This window comes from Centrocercus urophasianus, unplaced genomic scaffold (assembly GCF_019232065.1).
Source record: "Centrocercus urophasianus isolate 14NV4802_14NV808 unplaced genomic scaffold, USGS_Curo_1.0 seq_73, whole genome shotgun sequence".
Lineage (NCBI taxonomy): Eukaryota > Metazoa > Chordata > Aves > Galliformes > Phasianidae > Centrocercus > Centrocercus urophasianus.
Genome location: NW_024885344.1, coordinates 1,661,705 through 1,685,363, shown reverse-complemented (window position 1 = coordinate 1,685,363; position 23,659 = coordinate 1,661,705). Strand labels below are relative to the sequence as shown.

The 23,659-nt window shown below is 45.8% G+C and overlaps 3 protein-coding genes across 4 annotated transcripts; 2 read left to right on the top strand and 1 right to left on the bottom strand.

Annotated features, from left to right (window-relative positions):
* Positions 1 to 61: 61 nt before the first annotated feature.
* Positions 62 to 7,083, bottom strand: TST (thiosulfate sulfurtransferase). The gene is made up of 2 exons (XM_042837880.1): positions 6,469 to 7,083; positions 62 to 546 (listed from the first exon to the last, which is right to left on the bottom strand). Exons 1-2 carry the CDS (start codon positions 7,052 to 7,054, stop codon positions 248 to 250), a joined length of 885 nt encoding a protein of 294 aa, XP_042693814.1. The 5' UTR covers positions 7,055 to 7,083; the 3' UTR covers positions 62 to 247.
* A 126-nt stretch (positions 7,084 to 7,209) lies between these two features.
* MPST (mercaptopyruvate sulfurtransferase) lies at positions 7,210 to 10,052 on the top strand. 2 transcript variants are annotated; one of them, XM_042837836.1, is made up of 3 exons: positions 7,210 to 7,283; positions 7,871 to 8,504; positions 9,063 to 10,052. In XM_042837836.1, the coding sequence occupies exons 2-3, from the start codon at positions 7,910 to 7,912 to the stop codon at positions 9,359 to 9,361; spliced, it is 894 nt and encodes a 297-aa protein (XP_042693770.1). In that variant the 5' UTR covers positions 7,210 to 7,283; positions 7,871 to 7,909; the 3' UTR covers positions 9,362 to 10,052. The 2 variants fall into 2 exon arrangements, with proteins under 2 accessions (XP_042693770.1, XP_042693769.1); XM_042837835.1 differs by lacking the exon at positions 7,210 to 7,283 and adding an exon at positions 7,318 to 7,673.
* A 7,361-nt stretch (positions 10,053 to 17,413) lies between these two features.
* KCTD17 (potassium channel tetramerization domain containing 17) lies at positions 17,414 to 22,727 on the top strand. The gene is made up of 5 exons (XM_042837593.1): positions 17,414 to 18,485; positions 19,026 to 19,134; positions 20,848 to 20,939; positions 21,964 to 22,059; positions 22,397 to 22,727. The coding sequence occupies exons 1-5, from the start codon at positions 18,264 to 18,266 to the stop codon at positions 22,562 to 22,564; spliced, it is 687 nt and encodes a 228-aa protein (XP_042693527.1). The 5' UTR covers positions 17,414 to 18,263; the 3' UTR covers positions 22,565 to 22,727.
* The last annotated feature ends 932 nt before the right edge of the window (positions 22,728 to 23,659 follow it).

The window sequence follows — 23,659 nt, the reverse complement described above, 5'->3', positions numbered from 1 at the left end:
TCCCACCCAGCACAAAGAAGTCAGGGGCAACAGAAAATAATTAGATACGTTCATAAGTGCATTATTTTAGAAACAGATTTTATTTCATTGCGAGAAACTGCAAGCTGTGATAGAAAACTACTGATCATTCCGTGAAAAATGGACAAAATAAAATCAGCATGATTTTTTTTTTCTCTCTCTTTTTTCTACCTCTTCCCTTTCCTTTCTGCACCCTGGGCTACAGACAGCCTAAGCAACAACTCTCCCTCTAGCCCTTGCTGCGCTTCACCTCAGTGACCTTGTACTGAGGTGGGGCACGGTGGAACCACTCAGACCAGGAGCCATCATAAACTGCCACATCAGGCTTGCCGCAAAGGTAGGCTGCCAAGGCAATGTGACATGCAGTGACACCTTTGCGGCATGTGGCAGTCAGTGGCTTTGAGAGATCCACTTTCTTCTCACGGAACATCTGCTGAATCTCCTCAACACTCTTCTCGTGGCCGCTTTCTGTTAGGAATGTTGAGAAGGGCATGTTCACAGCACCAGGGATGTGACCGGATTCCAGCCCTGCAAGAGCAAGCAAGAAGAAAAAATACGAGCAAGGAGTCATTAATGTGGGTGATGAGGGATACCTGCAAAAGAGACACTAAAGAGACATCGCCGCAGATACTCCCCAAGATGCTCAGTTGTTTCAGGTGGTGATGGAGGTGCAAAACAGTTTGCGACTAAAAAGAGGGCAAACATTATTTAACTTGGCTGAAGTTATTTAGAAAACTGTTTCCCCCCCGAAAGCAATAGGAGGTAGGAATCTGAAAGCCTTGACAGCTCTAAATGTGACAAGAATCAAAGAGCCATGACAGGAAAGATCCTAGCAAAAGTATTATGCACACCTACATAAAGAGAAACACAGTAGTATATTTCTGACCTTCCTTAAGTATGCCAGCATCATGTAGGGACACAGCATTCCTGTGTCACATTAAAATCATGCTTCAGAAAAATAAAGCAACCTTAAAGTGATAGACTGATTACTGATAGGGCAGATATACCAGAGCAACAGAGCCAGAGGAGTAAGAATTTAAAGTTTCTATCACTTTTTATCTACCTCATGGATGAAATCAGTGTGAGTTCTGTTTCTCAACTGGTAACGCTAACCAGTTAAGCTGAAACTTACATCTCAAGAACAAGTTCTCCAGAGAGATGCAGGTACACAAATACAATGGATGAGATTTTCATCACATTCTTGAAACTCTCACCATAGGTTTAATTGAAGTCTATTACATTCAACTCAAGTTTTTCCACAGACTTTGAGAAGCTTTAGATCAAGCCCTGTCAAAGCAGGAAACACTAAGTATTACCTTGAATGGCTCCTTGCTAGGTTTGAATTTCTAACAAGATAGCCCTGGGAAAGTTGCAAAAATGGTAATCTTTCATTTATAGCTTTCCACTTCCCTAAGGCATTAGAGTAGCTGATCTCAGGAGATGGGAAGAGATTGGAGCAGGGAATCTTTGTTGTAGCCAAAAAATTAAAGTAACATTTGGTCAGAGACTGGTATCACCATAATGATGCTGCAGTTTCATCCCTCATGCAAAATGATGTCATGACATGACAGGACATCCCACAAGGAAACAGGATTATAAGATCCTGTTAAAGAGAGGATTTTTGCTCAGCTGGGCAAAACTAGGAGCTTATAGACAGCCAAAGCTCTCTAGAGAACCTCTAGACAGCAAAATCTCTCACTGTTCAAGATGGACCCACTTGATTCATCCTGAGTGTAGTACAAATCTGACACTGCTGCACCAACACAGATAAGTCTGTGATAATAACTGCAGCCTCATATCATCCTAGGGCTCTGGGGAAGTAGTCGAAGGTCAAGAAGTCCTGGGGGCTGAACAACAGAGGCCAGTCCTTGCTCAAAGAGGCTTTCTGGGTCACTGATTCAGTTCGTAGCTGTTCCAGGTCTAATGATCACAATATGTATGTTAGCATCCTCTTACTGGAGACTGCAGTCTGACATTCACCACCTTTAAACACATATTTAGTTAGGAGCAAGGCATCAAGAACTCTCATTTTAGGGTATTTAGGCTTATATCTGTAGCGAGATTCAAAAGTTTGTCAGAGTCAGAAAGAGCAGTGCTCAGGCTGTGCAAGGGAAAGTGGGGGAATCTGTAGAAACAGCACTTACTCCTGTGTGTGGGCACTCGGCTGAACAAAGTAGCTGACACTGCACTATCACAGCTCCTTGAACTGCTGAACAAGTGCTCTTGAGTGGCTGAGGAAGTTTTACCAGCTCCCTCTCTTCTAGCTCCCTCCCTTGGGCATCAAACAGTACTTGTGTTACTTGCCCTCTTCTCAGATCGAGATAATAACGGTCCCCTTAACCTTATGTCCAAAGTATCAATGAGACTCAAATGGATCAAATCTGCTTTGAAGCTGCTTCCAATAGCTGGAAGAAAGGATCAAACATTACATCCATGCACGCGCATTTCCTTTTCTCTTACTTTGCAAATCGATTTTGTTGTCAAATAAATTGAGCCCTTAGTTAAAGTGCAAATTTATGAAGGTATTTTATTCAATTCTGCCGTCACTTCACATAATTTCTTGAAAAGTTTTTTGAAACCATTACAGTCTACTGATGTTACATTATTAGAGCAACAGCTACATAGGCCACTCTGTATCTCCTAGCCTAAGTAAAAAGACAAGCTTTGCTAGTGTTTCTCTCCTTTAAAACCATGTTCTGATGTGATCTTATTAAATGTCTCATTTCGTTAAGCTGCAATGTCACATGACTGATTTTTGACTTCTGTTTGGGACAGAAATTATCTGCCTCACAGATTTGAGCACGTGGACATCTTTTGGTTATATACTCCATTTAAAAATGATCATTTCTGCCTCTCTCCCCTTTGTTACCCCTCACACTACTCTATAATAGACAATATCCTCGGTGGTAAAAAAACAAAAATGACGATCGGAAACGCTATATCAAAATACTATGCATGTACAAGAAAACCCAAACATCCAGACAACCAAAAAATCCAACAGCACAGCTCCAGTATAATTCTGAAGAAAGTACACAGTCTTTCACCCAGAACCCCTGCTAACTGCATAGCAACCTTATTTACTCTCTCTCTCCTTGTTCTCTTTTTATTCACTTTGCTCCAGCAGTTTTTGTTGTTTTAACTTCCTTTGCCAAGTCTCTCTCACTCAGCTTGGCTTCTGGCAATTCTTCCTCACACTTTGTAACCTGCAATATGTTATCTTCTTCACTGTTTAATCCCCTTTTCCACATCTGTTAGGTTCTTTGCTTAAACCTCTCTTTTTTATTGGCTATTTATCTAGCTAAGAGTACAGTTCCTTCTCTCCAGACTTTCCCTTTGTGACAAAAACTCCAAATGGAATTTCCTCTGGGCAAAAAGATTAAAGATGTGCCTTGTTCACATTTAACTCCCTGTGGTCCTGGAGCTAGCAGAGTGCAAATAGCTGTTCCCTTCAAAACCCCCTCTGTTTTCAAATAGACCATTCTATTCTACATTCTACTAATGATTACATCTGACCTAATGTGAACTCACTGGAAAGAAAAGTTCAGTCCTGGCCTGATACATCCTTGTAGCCAGATCAATAAGTCTTTGCCATTAGTGTCAAAACACTGTGCACGTACAGGGCCAGAAGAGTTGACTTGAGGAATTGGCATGATGCTCATTGTGGCATCTGATGTTTGTCAGTCCAGTCAAAGGATGGACACCTTTGCCTGTAAGCTCCTGTAGAATGAAACAGACTTTGTAAGTCTCCATCTCCATGTTGTGCCTCAGGTACTACTTCATGGACAACGTAGAGTCAGTGTGCATTACACTACAGACTCCTCTTGGAGAAGAGAGGGATGTAGTAGTAACATCTCATTCTCCCTCCCACTGCCACTGAACACTCAAGCTAAGCAAGAGCTTTGTTTCGGAGATCTGAGAGCTTGGAAAATGAGCAGAACCCAAAGAGTAGTGTATGTCCACGGGAGACAGGGACACAGAGGAGCCCAGGAACACAGCACTACGTAGGGTCATTTAACCACTGATCAGCTGTAGATGCACACCACGTACCAATGCAAGAGCTTCTTTTTCATCCAAAGCAATACTTGTATTTAAAACCCATGGCATTCAGCTTAAAGACACGTCATTTATCTTTCCCTACCCTGGCAATTGCTGTAAACCTCTACCAGGAACTAAAAATGAAGCATGTATCATGGCTTATTTCAAGCATTACAGAGACCTAAGTCCTAGCAAGGTAACAGTTATATAAGAATAAAACAGGGGCAGTTGATTCCTACCACAAGGAGCTGAAAAAATTAAACAGACAAAAGAGTCAGCTGAAATTAGCCTCTTCTGGAGATGGAGTTCATGGAACTGGAGAGATTAATGGACTTAATTAGGAAGTCAAGAGCTGAGGCAATAATTAAACTGAAATCACCTGAGAACACATTAAGTTCCTTAACCTCAAGACCATTCTTCTTTTCTAAATTGCAGGCTACGTTTCTTCTCCCTGATTGAATGACCCCTGTAATTAATCAGCATTGATTTCAAATTGCTCTTTTAGGTATAAGCGCTACCTTTTACCTACCACTGGTTGCAACACAGCTACTGGCTAGCTTGGCTCAGAAAGTTGACGAGCTCTTGCAGAATGAGCAGCTGCAGATGGAGTGCTTACCCTGCTGGATCTGCTGTGAGAAGCAGAACTGGACTCCCACAAATAAACTGTTTCATGCTGACTCACTTCAAAGGAAAAATCTGTTTCCAAGATGCTGTCAGGGGCTGCAGAATTTGTCATCCGGTGACAACTCCCACTTTGGGAAAGAGAATATGAAATCCATCACCACTACCAGCAAAGAATGCTTTATTCATGTTTTGAGGTTAAAATTACATCTTCACTTTGATGGGCTGTAGTAGGCAAGAAAACAGAATGAGCAATAAGCCTAACTACCTTCTCTCTCTGCAACAGCCTACTCTGTTACTCCCGTTAACTCTCCGACCTTCCACAGCACCTAGCAGAGGTGAAGCATGTTTGGGGTTCACCACAGACACTTAGGCATTTAGTATCCAAAGAGGAGCTGCAAGAAAGAAGTGGACTGACTCCTTAGCAGGATCTCTTGTGATATGACAGAGGAGAGATTTAGACTGTAGTTTTCTGTAGTTTTCTACAGTAAGGATAGTAAAGCACTGGAACAGCTTGCCCAGAGAGATGGTGGATGCCCTATCCCTGGTGATATCCCTGGAGGGACTCTGAGCACCCTGACTGAGCTGTAGGCATCCCTGTTCATTGCAGTTGGATCAAATGGCCTATAGGAGTCCCTTCCAACTCAAATGATTCTGATTTTATGTGTACATAGCCATTACAGCCAAATAGTTTTGGGGTTTGGTCGTGGGAATTTATTTCAGGATGAGACCCTCTGAGCGTAGGACACAATGTCCCACTCAATGGCTGTAAAGCACACACAATGAAACTAGTCTGAAAGCCCACCTGCAATGCAGAAGCACAGCACAGCCATTGGACCTTGCAATCTTGTTTCACATCCACTCCTGTGGAGCATACTGTAGCTCCAACCAAACTACTGTTGCTGAGTTTTTCAACTCCACTTTTAAAGCCATTTGAGTGATTCTGATTTTAGGAGAAGTTATTTTGCAATATACCAAGGTTTACATTACACAGTACAGGCCTCCTTTAGGAACCAACTCAAATTTCATTCCAGGCACGCTGCTGCACCAGCTGTCCCCACTGCACAGTATTTCTTCCACCTCTATTGCTTGTGTGTCCAGTGTTTGAGGTAACAAAATCAATTTTAATTTCTGTTATTTGTATCTAAAAAGAGACAGGGTGATAGCACAGAATATCCCAAGTAGGAAGGCACCCACAAGGATCACCGAATTCAGCTGTTGCCTCTATGTCTAGGATGTGTTTGGGGCTTTCCCTTCTTGTTAGATTTATGGCAGAGAGCAGAAGCACAATGATTACAATCAGAAGTTCTCTATTTGTTGGGAATCAGAGCAATAAGGAAAACGTCTCTTGAGTAACAGCACTGCCTGAAACAAACTGGGCTTTCACTAGTGCATTCATTAATGTGAGAAGTGCCTGGATTAATACTGTTAGTTTGTGCGCATCTGTTAGTACTAGATTAAGCCCTAAAGAAACCGATGAAAGCCCTCATCTCCCATCCTGCATTGTCCCATGTGCCTGACTATCTTCTGCAGGGTGTGGGGAGGAGCATTCTGGAGCCAACTGACTGCAGACTCCTGGGTGTTTTCCATTCCCTTTTCTGCTATTTTCTCCTGCAGCTTTACAGCGAATTACAAGAAAAAGCATCCCATGAGAGTGTTGGAATCCAAGTGTTCAAACACGGATCCCTTAAAGTAAATCCATGAGTTGGGTTGAGGCACGCCTGCTGGCTGGGAGCTGTTCCACCACCAATGCTCATCCTGCAACAATGCAGGGAGCAGTGCCCTCTACTTTACCTTGGTCCAGCTCAGTGCCCTGAAACCGGCCCGCAGGGCGGGAATCCACCATCTGGAACTTCTTGGACCCCACATTCTCCATCATCTCCTCGAAGGTCTTTACCAGAGTCTTGTCCAGCTTGGCCTTAAAGACTGCCGGCGCGGGCTGGCTGAGCTCCGCCGTCACGGGATGGCCCTCCTTCACCCAGTTCTTGAAGCCACCGTTCAGCACGGAGACCTCGCGGTGCCCAAAGACCCGGAACATCCACCAGGCGCGGGGGGCATAGAAGGTGCCCAGCTCGTCACCGTCATACACCACCACGTGGGTGTCGTTGCCGACCCCCAGGCGCCCCACGTAGTCGGCGAAGTGGGCCTCGCTCGGCAGCATGAAATCATACGGGGAGGATTTATCCCGGCACTCCTCGATGTCGAAAAAGGACGCGCCGGGAATGTGCCTCTCCCTGAACTCCTGCCGGGCGTTGCGCTCTTGCGGAGGATACCAGGAGGCATCCAGCACCCGCAGCCCGGCCCCGACCCTACCGGCCCGCACAGCCTCGGACAGCCACTTGGCGCTGACCAGCGCGCGGCCAAACGACTGCGCCGCCATCTCAAAGCTCCGAGGCCGAAGACCGAAGCGGCGACGGCCGCGATGGGCCGGGCCGCGGGCGGGGCGAGGCCAATCAGCCCGCGCGGGCGGGGCGAGGCCCATCCCTCCACAACACGCACAAAATGGCGGCACAGGGGCGGGCGGCACCGCCCCGCTGGGAGGGGCCCGGCTCCCGCCCCCCGAAGCGGTATAGGCCACGGCTGTCGGGGAGCTGCTCGGCAGAGGCGAGGTACAGGGCCTTGTGCGTTCACGCTCTGTGCGCGGGGTGCTCGGGGCGGTTGGCAGCAGGGCAATAGTTGCTGCGGGCTGAGCCTCCCGCGGCACAGGACCCATCTCCTCGGGGTCCTGGGGCTGCCTTGCTCCCTTGGTGCTATCAGTGCTGGGTGTGAAGGGCCCAGGGCATAGCTGCCTTGCTTGGTGCAAGGCTTAGGTTGAGCTCTGTGAGACACTGTATCCTCAGGGCTGGAGCATTGTGCCAAGAGAGGTTCAGGTTAGATATTAAGAAAAATTTCCTCTCCCTAAGAGCAGTGCTGCAGTGGCACAGGCTGCCCAGGCAGGTGGTGCAGTCACCGTCCCTGGAGGTGTTCCAAAGCTGTGTGGAAGTGGCGCTGAGAACATGGTCAGTAGGCATGGTGGGGATGGGCTGGAGGTTGGACTGGGTGACCATAGAGGTCTTTTTCAGCCTTAATGATTCTTTGATTGTAAATTTATCACTGTAGGCTTAGCTAGCATTTCAATGCATACACAGGGCTTTGGTACCTAAATATGTCTTTTTGTGAGGCTGGCCTCTAATATGTAGCTTTCTTGCTTTTGCAGGCAGGTGTCTCAGGTAGTCTCAGCCAGGATTTGGGAGCGATGTCGCAACAGCTCCTCTACCGCGCTCTGGTCTCTGCAAAATGGCTTTCAGAAGCTATCAAGTCCAAGCAAACTGGACAGGCTTTGAAGGTTGTGGATGCATCCTGGTATTTGCCAAAGATGAAGCGTGACCCAAAACAGGAGTTTGAGGAGCGCCATATCCCTGGTGCAGTTTTCTTTGACATTGACCAGTGCAGTGATCGTACTTCACCTTACGATCACATGATGCCCAAGGCCGATGAGTTTGCAGAGTATGTGGGGAAGCTGGGTGTGGGGAATGATTCCCATGTTGTGGTGTATGATGGCAGCGACCAAGGACTCTTCTCAGCACCACGGGTGTGGTGGATGTTCCGCGTCTTTGGACATGAAGCAGTTTCCCTTCTAGATGGTGGCCTGAAGAACTGGCTGCGAGAGGGATTTCCAGTGAGCTCTGGGAAAACCCAGGTAGCTCCAACTGATTTCCATGCCACTTTAGACAAGTGCATGGTGAAAACTTATGAGGACATCTTAGATAACTTGGATTCCCATCGTTTCCAAGTCGTGGATGCGCGTGTTGAAGGACGGTTCCGGGGAATAGAGCCAGAACCCCGAGATGGTAATGTGCCTGCACAGATACTGGCATAGTAAGCCAGTGGGTAGTAGGGAGACTTAATGTGTTCTGAGTTTGACTCGTGTGAAGGTAGGGATGGGAAATGTTATTTTCCTTTATGGGTAGTACTTGAAACAATGTATTCACTCTTTCTCTTTGCCCTTTGGCTGCTGCTGTTTGAAAACTCTGGAGTGGGGAAGCTATGGTTTATTTGTTGGTTTTGTTTTTGTTTTTCTTGAAGGGCTGGGATGAGATAAGCAGTTTTCATACACCTCAAAGATGTATTTTGATCTCTCCATGTACTAGTGCTCCTCTTCCATCAGAAGCGAAGTGGAAGTGCTACTACAGACAGTCTGCAGTGTGGGTTGCTCTGATGGAGGAAAGATGTGGAGGGGGTTGAGAGGAAGAGCAGAATTTTAGAGAAAATTAATGTTATATTTTTTGTTTAAACAAAATACATTTAACAGTAAATACCCCTTGTGAAATACAGAAATAGAGAATTTTTGCAGTAGAATCCTCCCGAACAGTAGAAGTTAATTCCTATGTGTACTGCTTTTCTTTCAGGAATTGAGCCTGGTCATATCCCTGGCTCCCTGAACATTCCCTTCACCAGTTTCCTCACGGAGTCTGGATTAGAGAAGACCCCAGAGCAGATCAGAAATCTGTTCCAAGAGAAGAAAGTGGACCTCTCGAAGCCTCTGGTAGCTACATGTGGCTCTGGGGTCACTGCCTGCCACGTGGCTCTGGGGGCATACCTCTGTGGCAAGCCAGATGTTGCTGTGTATGATGGGGCCTGGGTGGAATGGTACATGAGGGCGCAGCCTGAAAATATTATTTCTGAGGGAAAGGGGAAGACTGTGTAATGAGCTGCTTCATCTTTTAGTCATACAGATACTCTGCCTTGAAACTAGATTTGGGAAAAAGATGAGTTTATATGTTCCTGGTTAAGTGTCATAAGGTGAAGGTGTTAGGGAGCACATATTGGCACATGGTGCTTTGCACTTTTGCCTTCTCTGACTCTTTAGGAGCATAAAGATGACCTGACCAGCCTGCTCTAGGTGACCATGCATGAGCAGGTGGGTTGTCCAAGATGATCTCCAGAGCTCTCTTTCAACCTCAACCATTCTGTTGATCTGTGACAACTTTGCGGTTTCACATGGAGAGAGCACTGATGGCACTGTGGGAATGTTACTGTGTCAAGCCAAGCTTATGACTCAAGACATTCACCATGTTTAGTCACAGGATGGTAGTATTTGTGTATGTGCCTCATGGTCTTACTCTCTGCCTTTGTCCTAGAAGCCAGCCAGACACATCAGGACTGTTTTGGGTGAAAAGCCCAGGGAAAAAAAAAAAAGTTTTTAAAGGAGGAAGTGTGGCTTCCAAGTTGACACTCATCAAGGTTAGAGATTTAGTTTGCATTTCTTGTATTTGGAGTTTTAAATGCAATGTGTATATTTAGCCAATTTTGTATCCCCATTGCTCGAAATTCCCCTCTTTAAAAAAAAAAAAATAAAAAATCTGGAATTTAATAAAAAGCAAATAAACATTGTTTCAAGGTCTTTCTGCTGAATGGTGCTTATCTAAGTGTTGCTTGGATGAATTCTTTCCAAGAAATTGTCTGGATTATTTACATGGGGTGTTTTCTTCTTCAATGAGTAGAGCTGCTTTTCTTACCCTCGAGGAGCTCTTTGGACCTGGAAAGATAATGGTGTTTTTTTCTCTTGGGTCTTTTTCCCATCTCCCTCCTTACAGTCCTTGCTTGTTTGTTTTTTGTTTTTAAACTCCATGTTAGTCAGTCCCATTTCTGTTCCTCAAAGACTGAATGTCAGTTCTTATAGTGAAAAATGGACTGTATAGGTGTCACATTCATTCCACATGTCAGTGGAACATGAAGGGGAGGGAAAGAATGACCAGATTTATTCTTTTCAGTAAGTTTTCCATTGTTTCCACGAGACTTACCATGTAACCTTAAAAAACAGTGCAACTCTAACCTTCAGCAGAGTAGCACAAAAGGGCAAGATTCTTTTTTTTCCAAATGACCATTCGATCTCATATTTGAGAATCTCATATTTGAGAGCTGAAAATCCCCATAGGTATCTCTGCCCATGTTCAACAGTTTGTTTTACCTAGGATTTTCTCCCTTCTTTAAAAAAAAAAAAAAAAAAAAAAAAAAACCTGCATCTTTTGTGGTTCACTGGTAACTTAGTTAATAAGGTTCTGTTCTGGGGCATGCAGCTACATGTGCCTGTTCATGTCAGAGATGACGTGGTCGTGCTTTCTAGAGAATGCTTACAGTCACAGATTTGCAGGGTTCCTACCAAGACACTGAATCCAGCAGCTGGATTCACTTCCATTTGAGGTTTTTTTCTCCATCTGCATTGGCTGTAGCCCTGGCTTATGTGGACACAGGCTCCATTTTTTTTGGATCTCCTGTGGAGTAAAGAATCCTGCTGTTCAGGTGATTTCTTCCTTTTTCCTACCCACTCACTCACACATACATTATGAACCTTTTCCACAACCCTGCCCCCCCCACTTCCAGTGATCGAAAACATTAAATTTCCTTGGTTGCATTCTGTGTAGCAACTCAGCTCCTCAGGTCTTGGGGCTGACGCTGCAGCAAGCGTTGACTATGCAGAGTGCATGGGAGACTGAAACAAGTGACTTTTAAGGAGGCAGAGCAAGACACAGATTAGAATAAAATAATAAAGCTTTATTTTTGTCAGCTTCTATTTAGCTCTTTCAGTTTAAACTTCCTGAAAGAGCTTTTTGCAAGTTGCATCACATCTTGAAAATTGCAAAGGCTTACCATTCTGGATTAGCTCCTGATCTAATTGGCTGTTTAATTTTATTCTTCCTGCTAGGGGAAAGATTTTCTATTCCCATGGTTTATGGATTTCCCCACCCATCTAATTGCTGTGTTTGCAAAGGCTGGTAGCAACACTTTGCTTTAATCCAAGTGGGGTAATTTTCTAGCAACTGTTTCCTGCAGTAGAAAGGGAGGGACTGGTCCATGTGTCATGTAGGACATCTGATGCTTTTTCTAACTGATGGCACTTGTAAAAGGCTTTTTAAGCTGAAGTATGGTACTGGGATAAAAATGGAAGGATGAGCACTGGTGTGAATCAGCTGGCAGGTTCTAAACTCTCTGTGGATGGGCCTCCCAATGTGAACAACAAGAATCCTGCTTTTTAAGACACCTTAAATATATTTGTACAGATAGCACTGTCTAATACATGATCCTATAAGAGGATCTGGCCTCTGACATCTTTTCAAGATTTTTAGCTTTTCATTGCACCAACCAAGCTTACCTGTGGTTGGTCATTAAGGTTTAACTTTCTGGGTGTGGTAAGGAGGTGTGGCAGATTTTGTCAATATGTACAAATGGGCAAACAGGAGTACTGTGCCTGCCCTGCTTCTCCATGAAAATTATTTTCTTAGTGAAAATGAATGCATTCTTTCAGTGTTCATCATTTACAGTAGATGCAGGGGGCTAGCTTTGTCTTTTACCTTTCAGAGCACCCAGCATACTGTACTGCCCTTGTTTCTTTTTGGGACAAAGCAGTCCTTGGTGTTAGTGGGAATCTCTCTGCTTCCTCTTGATCCTGAGTTTCTTTCCTCTATCATGTGTGTCAGGCAGAGGTGTCTGGTGCAGCCCAGCAAATCACCTGGAGGCGACAAAATGAAAGATTTTCTTCTCCCCGTGCTCTGTGTTTTGACTGTGTGACTCTGTGGCATCCAGCAGGGCCCTTCCCCTCTCTGGTAAGTGTGCCAAGACTTGCAGAACTCAACTGCTCTTTTCCCTGCTGCCTTTAGAATTACAAAATCTTCTCAGCAGTTTTTCCACTTCCCAGCTTTCAGCAAATCTTTCACCAAGCACTCAGCTTTGCTTTGATATCCCCTTTCAGGAGAAATGGAGAACTTCCTCCCCACAGCAAGATATTTTGTGTTTTTGGTGTATGCCCTGTTACATCATATACCAAAAATCTGTCCCAGACGGTCTTCTGATGTTTTCCCTCCCTTTAGCTGAGATCTGTTCTCACACTGTGAAGAACTAGGAACACTGTGGGATCTGAGACAAAGTTTTCAAAGCCTGGAAACTGCAAAAGCCTATTTTGAGCCATAACAGATGCTGCCGGACATATGGAACAGCTGAGGGGACTTGCACCAGGACTAAAAATGTTCTGCAGATCTTTATATCTCTGTCTCAGTGGGTGGGTTCCCTATGGAACTGGAAACAGGGAAAGGGAGAAGTGGAGATGAGTGCATATCACTAATGTTTATAACTCTCCTCTGAAAAATTTGCTGTTGGGAAAGAGGAATCGCATATTTTGGGTAACATAGCATTCCTGGTGAAAGAGAAGTAGCCTAAAAATCGACTCTGATGTGGGAATGGGGTCATATTGACCTGTGGCTAACTTCAGGCTTGAGCTTTTCCAGCTCTGTATAAATTTGAGTATTTGAGGTCAACATGTAAACTTTTAATTAGTATATTTTATTATCTGCAATGCTTTTATAGACAGCAGAAGCAGTCTGGGACTTGTGAACAAACAGTCTGGTCAATGAATAACCCTGTGCCTCTTTCAGAGCACAGCTCAGCTTTGAGAGTTTGAGTATTCCCAGCCCTGCAGGGATGACCATGGTGGCAATGGCTTGGATCTGCTCTGCACCTGGAAACGTAGCAGTGTGTGCATTATGTGAAGCAGTAGTAATGGAGATGGAGAGGAAACACTGCAGCTGCCTCGTAGGTCCACACATGGATCTGAATTCAGTGGGAAAGGAAAATCTCAGAACCACAGAATCATTAAGTTTGGAAAAGACCACTAAGATGATGTAGTCCAACCTCCAGCCCAACCCCACCATGCCCACTGACCATGTCCTCAATGCCACATCCACACGGCTCTGGAACACCTCCAGGGATGGTGACTGCACCACCTCCCTGGGCAGCCTGTGCCACTGCAGTGCTGCTCTTATGGAGAGGAAATTTTTCTTAATATCCAACCTGAACTTCTCCTATCACAGCTTAAGACCATTCCTTCTCATCCTATTACTATTACCTTGGAGAAGAGGCCAACCTCCAGCTTGCTATAACTTCCTTTCAAGTTATGAGAGTGATAAGCTGACTCTCCTCTTCTCCGGACTGAATAATTCCAGCTCCCCCAGTTACTCTCCATCAGACTTGTGCTCTAGTCCCCTCACGGCTCCATTGCCCTTCTCTGGACATGCTCCAGGGCCTCAGTGTTTTTCTTGTATGGAGGGGCTCAAAACTGAACACAGTACTTGAGGTACAGCCTCACTAGTGCCAAATACAGAGGGACAGTCACCTCCTTACTCCTGCTGATTGCACTATTTCTGATACAAGCTGCAATGCCATTGGTCTTCTATGCCATTTGGGCACACTGCTAGCTCATATTCAGATGCTGTTGACTAGTAACCCCAGATCCTTTACCTCCAATCAGCTTTCCAGCCATTCTGCTCCAGTCCTGTAATGTTGCATGGTGTTGTTGTGACCAAAGTGCAGGACCTGGCATTTGGTCTTGCTGAAGCTCATACAATTGGCCTCTGTCCATTGATCCAGCCTATCCAGTTCTCTGTAGGGCCATCTGCAAACTCACTGAGGGTGCACTCAGTTGCCTTGTCCAGACAGACAATAAAGCTCTTAAACAAGGCCAGCCCCTATACTTACCACAGGGAAATACCACTCGTGGCTGGTTATCATCTGCATTTAACTTCAAAATGCCTAAGAATGAGCATTTCTCTCCTCCTACAATTCCACATCATTGTGTAGCTCATGTTTTGACCACAGGTCTGGCCATATAAGATACCCTGCTGTCTCTGCAGTTCCCTCTCAATCCCTTTTCCCCCATTCTGGTGCCAGTCATTCTTTCACATACAGAGTTTCACCTTCCAAGAACATGTCTGTGTCCCTCACATGTACCTCCTGCTCATTTCATCACACATTTGCAACACAGCTCCACTTTTTATAGGGATTAAGCATGAACAGGTCTCTAACAACAATCCCACAGTCTCACATTCCTCACCTGTCTTCTTTCTACCCTGCCACCTTCTTCCTTCCCTGCTTCTGTGAAATCCTGCTGCATTATTTCATGCTTGCCTTCCCTGTGGGCCATTTGTTCCCCCACAGACTTTCCCAAATCTCAAAGCAGCACCACTGTCTCTTCCCACACCACTGTTTCTTTCCACTAATATCCACTGCATGAGTGATAGTAATCACTGTTACTTGTAGAGGTTTGTCTTGGTCCTCCCACCTTTTCTGGTCCTAGCACACAACTAGGTGTTATTTACACACTATTCTGTACACAGGTACATTGCTCACAGTAACTCAAGAAAGATCAGCTCACCTGCATACTATGGAATTTTTCTCTTCCTGGTCCAACATGCCTGGCTCAGCTGGCAGTCAAACAGCTCTTCTGGTTGCAAGTATACTGTCTTCCTCTCATCAGCATGTCCCATGTAGGGATTTTCCTTTGCCCAATTTGTTGTGGGCTTAATGGCAAATATCAGTGCTACTTGCCTTCCACCACAGAGAAGAGAAAAGATGGTTTCTTCTCTCCAGCACCTCATGCCACAATGTGTTCATTAACTAAATGATCATGCAGGTTGAAACCCAGATGTGTTTGCAGTCTGCCTGAGTGGTGACACTGCCTATGCTGACACACCATGATTCCTTCTCCCACTGATGCTCCAAAACTCAATACCTCCTAAGAGCAGCTCCACAGATTCAGTGATGCATCGCATGCAGTGTACCCAGTTGGACTCTTCAGGCTGTGATGTACGTATACTGAATGCTGCAGTGTCTGCAGCTTTCTGCAGGTTTTAACAGCAGGCCTGCTGGCTGCTCAACAAAGAATCTCTCAGTTTACCCCTTCCTGTTTTACCTTTGTCCTTGTTCAGGCCCACTACTTATCTATACAGAGGCTACCCAGCTTTTCCTGCCCCTGGTCCATTTGGGCAACTGGACTATCCCTGTGATCAGCTTTGTGGGGCTGTATGGCATTGCATACTCATGTTGCTCTCTATAAGCTCTTGCTTGCTGTTGTCTCTGACTCTGTGGAAATGTCTTATATGTGCTTATCATCAAAGCAGGAAGAGCTGCCATTCATTATTTGAATTTACTTCTCCTCTGTTCTATTGCTTAATTTTAATGGACCTTAAGAAGGGCAACTCGGAACTATATCCAGTGATGGTGTGCAAATCAGGCTCTTATGTAACCCACCCCAACTTCTCATTATAGCATTTCAGCTGGTAACTCGCCCTGGACTGTCTTCTTCCTAAAAGAGATTTTCACTTACAATGAGAAACTCCCTGTCCTGAGGGAGTTCCAGTAAAGCTCGTACTGTCTATTGCAGAAAACAAGGGATGGGGTTGTTGTACCTTGACCTCTTTTCGTACTTGCAAGTTACTGCTTTGGATTGAACTACTTGCCTTTCACCCCATTGCCCTTGGGTGAGCAAGTGTTGGCTACAGATGGCAACTAGCATTGGTGGAAGAAGGTGTGCTCTGAATACAGGCCATCCCTGACCCATGAGCAGCATTGGCATGGGAGATGTTGGAGAGGAGGGCATCAAAAACAAGGGATTGGATTTAAAATGGAGAGAGAGACTGAGGAGATGTGAAACAGGCTTGGAGGAAAGGGAGGCAAGCTGAACCCTTAATAGAAAAAGGAACAAAACAAAGGCAGGGCAGATTCCTGGGAGGGGAAGATAAGGGGCAGTAGGCTGCCACCTTCCACCGCTGCATTCATATCAGGGAGCCACGGTCCTCCTTGTCTGTCTCTGCTGCAGTTGTGACCAGAGCTGACAGGATCATATATTCCTAATATACCAGAGTGTAATGCAAAGCTCTCATATATGCCATGGCTCGACTCAGAGCCAGAGGTAGGAAGGAAACAGTCTCACAGCCCAGAGTTGTGTTGTACTGTTTGATGCTTCAGCTCAGGTTGGTGACAGTCTGAGCATCCTTGATGTCTTCTGCTCAGTGGAGAGTGGCCCAGGGGCTGCAAACTAATTTATTAATGGACCTGCTCAATGCAAATAGGAAAAAAAATAATTAATCTCTCTCTATTAATGGTCACTATAGAGCTGGCCAGCTCTTGATACAAATTAAAGGAGACCCAAAGTTATTTGATTTTACACTCTGCAGCAGCTGATCTGTTCCTGTGCTTAGGTTAGTTGGAGGTCAGCAATTTCAAAACTTTTTCCTTGTTACCCTCTCTTTCCCCCCCTCCCCCCACCCCTTTGCATTCCTCCACAGAAGGAGCAAAGTACAGCTATATCATCTTTGTCAAGAGAATTCTGGGCAATTTGGGGAAGGGTGACACTACGCTCATGTTTGGTGATGATAAAAGGGAGTGATTTTTAAGCAAAAGAAAAGAGAGAATGAAGAAAAGACAAGAAATGTGAATAAAACATGATCTTTATTTTTCCACTAACTTCCCCCCAGTAACCCCCACCTCAAAAGACCTAAGATCTAGGTGAAAGAACAAAGTGTCTGCAGGGCACAATGGTGCTCCTGCAGTGCTGCATTGCCCTGGCAAGGAGGAACCACAGAGTTGCTTTAGGTGAAGAAAAACTTTGGGCCACATTCAGGTGAAACATCAGCCTTTCCTTTCCATCCCCGATGTGCCTGAGCTGCTGACAAGCACTATTGTGTTTAAGAGGGAGAGGGAAAAGCAGAGCTGCTGGAGAAAGAACTCATTCAGGTCATGTCCATGCCACGGAGTGCATTTGAACAGAGTCCCATGGGTATGAATTGCTGAGCTCCATGCTTGACTTGGCAGGAGGAGTGGCAGAGGCAGGGCTGTGCTCAGCAAGGAGCAATTGGCACATTGGTATCTGCATGTGGTACGCCTGGGGCAGAGGTAAAGATCCATGCAGAGCAGAATTACAATCTGAGCACTCTGCAGCCAAGACAGCAACAGAGCTGGGAAATAGTGGTCTCTGGAACGGTTTGTGACGGTAGGACCACACCAAGGGGGAGGAGGAAGGGGAACATTAGCTGAATCAGCATCTCTTGTGAGTCAGAAGAAAAATTATTCCTGCCCCCCTGCCAGCACTTTGTGCAGATCCAAAATACCGTTCCCAGAAGAGTCCCTACGTATGTTAGCAGGAAGACAACTGTCTGCACACTTTGCAGCAAGAACAGCGTGGCAACTGATGCAGCACAGTGCTGTGAGCCTGGGGTAATGAATCTCCTGAAGGGAAAGCTGTGGAGTGCAGTGCTGACGGGCTTAATCTGCTGACTGCCAGAGATCAGAGATCTTCTTTCTGACTCCAGGGACGCCTGCCTGCAAGATCCATGACTCAAAGCAAGCAAATGACTAGCTGTAGTGTCAGGGTTATGTATTACAGCATCCCCTTTTGTGGGGACGGCAGGATGGAAAAACTACAGTTCCCAGCACCCTTTTGTGCATGTCCCTGAAACTACAGTTCCCAGAACCTTTTCATGAGCTGGGGAGGGTGTACATGGAAGTAATTGCTGAGGAATTTTGCATCACACCCCATACTTTCAGTGCGGCCAGCCCTCGGGTAAAAACCGAAACAGAGGAAAAGCCAGGGAGCACTGAGACTGTGGATTTGCCCACACCTAATAACTGCAACACAGGGCATCCTTCTCCTCCTGGTGTCTCACTGGGCAGACGCAGGGAGGATCCTTGCCCCTAAGGGAAACACGGCTGCTGCGGAAGGAGAGCAGACAAACTACAGATCCCAGCATTCCCTAGCAGGCAGCACCTGCGGCAGTCCCTGCATGCCAGGGGGAATGAGGATGTGGATGGAGGGCGGGGAAGAGATGAAGGGTGCTGTGGGGCTGCGCTGCACCTGGGACCCACCCCCCGTTGATGCCCAGGCCAAGTGGGTGAGGCTCAATGTGGGGGGCACCATCTTCCTTACCACCAGGCAGACCCTGTGCCGGGAGCAGAAATCCTTCCTGTGTCGCTTGTGCCAGGGCGAGGAGCTGCAGTCGGACCGGGTAAGGCAGCTGCATTGCCTCCTGCACCATGCCCCACTGAGCACGGGGAGGGCTGGAGCCAGACCCCAACAGCTGCAGGAGTAACCCAGAGAAAAATACCTTCGCTTTCTCCGCTATCCCAGAAAGAATTTTATCTTTCCAGTTACTGCCTGGCTGTGTTGTAGCCCAGCATCTAATTTCCCCACTTGGGGAAAAGCAAGGCTGTGTCCCCTCCGTCACCTCAGATGCCCTGGGGGTACCTCCCAGATGTAGCTGCCTGACTCAACCTTTTTCCCTAGGAGGGATCTCTGTTCCCTCACACCAGGCCTGTACACGTGGTTGCAGGAGCTTGAGGTCAGATTTTTGGCTTTCTAAGCTGGACTGGTCCATGCTGAGATGGACATTCTGAGCATAATAATGCAGGACTTAAAATCTGAGTGAAGTTATCTTGGCTATGGTCTTCTACAGAGATATAGCATATCTCAGGAGAGTGAATTGCAGATGGGTGCAGGCCAAGATGCCCCACATTTTTTCACCTCATGGTCTACCTCTTGTTGCTAGGATGAAACGGGTGCATACCTAATAGACCGGGACCCTACTTACTTTGGACCCATCCTGAATTTCCTCCGTCATGGGAAGCTGGTCCTGGATAAAGATATGGCTGAAGAGGGTGAGTCTTGAAGCTCAGAAGCTTCCCATTTAACCACTGCTGGAGCAGAACAGTAGAATTTGTAGTTGACTTCCTTGTCTTTCATTATCCTGAAGATTGGTGTGGGAGATTTGAGAAGGTCATCCTTGCAGCTCTTGGAAAGCATGTTTCCTTCACTAAGTGGGAATGGAGCAGGTGGAGAAGGCATCCTGCATGTACAGAGTCCTTATGGCTGTTAGTTGAGCAGAGGTGTCACTGAGATGGAAGCAGACTAGGTCTCTCATCCTTGATAGACTGTTTTGTTACTTGTTCCTGATACGCTTTTAACCAGGCTTTGTGACTGAGGTTTGTGTTAATGACTGAGTGTTTCTAATTAGGAGTGAAAACCCAGAAGACCAAACAGACCAACTGACTGTAATAAATCCCATAATTAATCAGTGACATGTAATGTATGCTAATAGTGCTCTGATGGGCTGTGGACTGCAGCAATTCCAGTGGAGCAAGCCAAACAAACCAATCCCTCATTTGATGTTGACAGAGTCCAATAGGATAACTCAGTAACATCATCATGGTGTTACGAGCCAGCAATCCCCAATGCCTCATTATTTTTTGGATGTTAGGGACTAACAAGCAGCCAATTTCAAAGACAGGCTGTGCTGTCCAGCCCTTGCCAAGCACGGTTGCTGCAGGTTCATTAGCCTTCTTGCCTCTCTTACATATTTTTACCAAGGAGTGTTTTATTCAGAGTCATTTTATGAGTTACAATGCAAAAAATATATCTAAGAAGTAGTACAGAATTGTAATAAGCACGATTCAGAGATGTTCCTTACTTATTGATTGTCACCCTGCGGTCAGACAGAGTTCAGCCAAGGCTTTTAACACCAGATCTGAAACGTAAACAGGAGTCTTGTTCTGTTCACAGCTTATCTGTTGCCTTTTGCTCCTGACACAGACAGGCTAGCATGAAACCAACCTGTTAGAGGGCTCACGGCTGAATGAGGGACTCTGAGTGGATCTGAGTCCTCAAGTAGGGAAGAATCAAACCCCTACCAGCACCGTCTGCATGCTGATTTGGGTACACGTGAATGTTGGTTCCTGGACTCCTTCCCTTCACTAACCCACTGAGAACCCACCTTCCTTTCCCTGATGACTTATTAGCAAGCAGGAGGGTCTCAGGAGAGGTGAAGGATGCAAACACCATGCAGAAAAATCAAAACAGTTCTCTATTTGCCTGCTCTGTGATGAAGCACAGGTGAGAGAAAAAAATTTTGAAATCATATGGGGATGCAACTGGGGACAAGCCAGAACAAATTGTGGTTCTCTACCTTCCAAAGAGGGCTGGAACAAAGTGATAACTAGTGGTCATGAGAGCATGGATCCTACATTTATTCTGCTTGGCCTGTAATCTGAAAGTCAATTTTGGACTCTCAGGGAAATCCTCCTCTTCCCTGGGAATATAACAGCAGAACTTGGCAACAACCTTCACTGTTCCTGTAATGGTAGACAGCATAAAGAAATTGGGGTGAGCAGTAGAACACAACACAAGAGGGCCAGTGCTCAATTCTCTGCAGTAAAGGTTTCAAGCAACAGGAACTTGTTAAAGTTCTGAGTAAGGCTTATGTATCATTTCACCCAAGGGACATAACCTTGAGAAGTATACTTAGAGTTGGTTCTTTTTGGCTTGTAAAACAATATGGCTGTTAACTTTGTGGTTTCTGTGTCATTCTTTCTTAGGGGTCCTGGAAGAAGCAGAGTTCTATAACATTGGTCCCTTAATCCGAATAATTAAGGGTCGACTGGAGGAGAAGGACTACACAGTGATGCAGGTATTGTGGGAAACAACAAGCAAAGATAGTGAAGGAAGGAGGAAATGCTTAAAAGGAGAATGAAATCTAAAGGGAGAGCAGGCGAGGGAGAGGCAGAAAGGAATGGAAAGAAACAACTAATTAGAGTTTATTGCTAATCTCTGTTTAGCAAAATCTTGCTTGGGGACAGGCTAACACCAATTTAGTCACAATAAACAAGTTCCACATTTGTTTTGCAGCTCCAGAGGTAGTGCTGGATGTAGCCTCTGAAACAAAATTGGCTTTTAGAAGAAGCCTGCTAGTTGCTGTAGTTGGCAACCCTGCACACAGCAGGGGAGTTGAAACTAGATGATCATTATGGTCCCTTTCAACCCAGGCCATTCTATGATTCAATGATTCTATGATTCTGTGTTTGTGGTGAGAGAGGAGGTGTTGAGGGAAGGACTACTCTGGTATGGGGAGTCCTGAGAGTGTAATCACAGTGAAGAATGTAGGGATACTTCTAGAGAAACCTGAAGGGAACAAGTGAAGAAATGTCCGTAGAAGAGAAATGCAGAAAATGAGGCACAAGAAATCAATCCCGTGGCACAGTCACACCTTGTCTTGGCTAATAACCTTTTCAAAACTGTCTTCTGGGAATCTTGACTGATATCTCACTTTTCATCATGTCTGCCCTAGGATGTAAGCCTCCAGCAATGCAATCACTCTGTGCTTGCAAAATCCCATCAATATTTGTGGCATTTGCATAAATGACTTTGTAATGACAAATGCAAACTCCCTGTTGGAAAGAGCCTACTGTCTTCTGAGGACATTGCATAAAGCTCTCAGCTGAGTTCCTTTTCTCCAAAAGTGATAGCATCGTTCTTGCTCCCCAGAACAGCACAGTACAAGGCTTGGTTGTGCCTTCCACCCCATCTTGAATCTTGGATATGGTGAGAAGGATAGGTTTGTAAAGAAGGGGTGCTACCTCTTCCTTCTGCAGATGGGCAGTGGCCTTTAGTATTTGACCTCTGTCAACATCCCTGTCTGCAATTTTTTCTGTCAGGTGCCTCCTAAACATGTCTACCGCGTGCTGCAGTGCCAGGAAGAGGAGCTCACTCAAATGGTTTCCACTATGTCTGATGGATGGCGCTTTGAGCAGGTATGGGGAGGATAGAGGAGGAGGGTGAGGAGCTGTCTTTTGGAACACAGATAGATGGCTGTATGGATGCCATACAGCCCCCAGGCAAGGTATCTTCCCTATCTGAGAATATTGGGTCGGTTGTTGATGATGCTGTCACACCTACCATCTCTTGCCTCTTTTCTTGAAGCTTAGAGGACATTCCCTGTTTTCTGCACTTGCTCAGCCTAGTTATAAGGCCTTTCTACTGGGGGCGGGGGCTGGAGTCCTGCTGTGTAGCAGGCTTCCTCCTTTACTCCCTAGGTGAAGTGGAAGCTTGCAGTAACATGTTTGTTATCACTTCTTTTGTCTTCTCCAGCTTGTGAACATTGGCTCGTGCTACAACTATGGGAATGAGGATCAGACAGAGTTCCTGTGTGTGGTCTCCAAGGAACTGTACAACTCTTCCAGTGGTCTGAGCTCTGAGTCCAGCCACAAAGCCAAGGTGAGACCAACTTCACTATGGCCTTCCTCCTATTGCTTATGAAACAATTTGCTCTTGTCACCCCCTCTTCCTTTCTTCTCTCCGCTGTGACTGTGGAGCACTCAGTAGTGAAATAGATGGTGATATACAGGGGCTTTATGACATTACACCACGACATTACACCAATGGCCCAAAAAAAGGAATGTGTATGTTCAAGTAGTGATGCCTGGCTGTGTGTGCCAAATAGCTTTACCAAGTGACCCTGGCACTTCTCATGCTTCTCTAAAATCTTCCTCATACCTCCTCATGACCATGCTGTGTGATTTCCCCAAGGTTTCTGCAGCATTCTCATTCTTTTTTGAGTCCCATCTAAGTGACAGGAGGTCACTTTCTCCCCTTTGAAGGGAGGAATGGGAAAATGTAGTGTTGCATAACATCGTGTAGACACCTAGATAGAAGAAGGAGCACTAGAAACTGATGGAAGCTGTTGGGCAGTGGGATCACAACACTTGTAAGAACAGCCCTTATATGTTGCTCTATAAGAAAAGTCTCTTTGCCCTCTGACCCAGCGCTGTCTTGGCTGTGGGAAAATGTCCCTTTCTATTTCAGCATCATGATCATTGCTTTATTCACTTGTGTATCAGCAAGAACTTCCATGGCTCATCTGGCAAGTGTCTCCACTCTTTCTTCCCTTTGTCCTGCATGCTGGCCTGCAGAGCGCAGAGGAGGACGTGGAGGAAGAAGAGCAGGAGATGGAGGAGGAGGCAGAGGCAGAAGCAGAAGAGAAAAGTGCAGCAAATCCTTGAGGAAAAAAATAGACTAACCCCCAGGCATAGATTCATCCACCTTTCTGGTGAGAATTCACAGCTAGCAGCAGGGAAGAACTAGGGCAAGTGTGGGGTGGAGGGGACGTCCTCCCAGGGAGCAGGAGTCTATCTGCAGATAAAGCTTGTAGGGAGGGGTTGTTACCTTGGCTGCTGCTTTACGTTTTTAACTGTTTGGTTTATTTATATTTTTATTTGCAGACTGTCCATGTACTGGACACTCCCTCCTGCTCCCCTTCATCTCCATCTCTGCACTGTCACCTTCCTGGGACACCCTACCCCATTCCCCAGCCTCCAGAATTGTCCCCTCTGCTCTCTTTGCCCCTCACAGCCT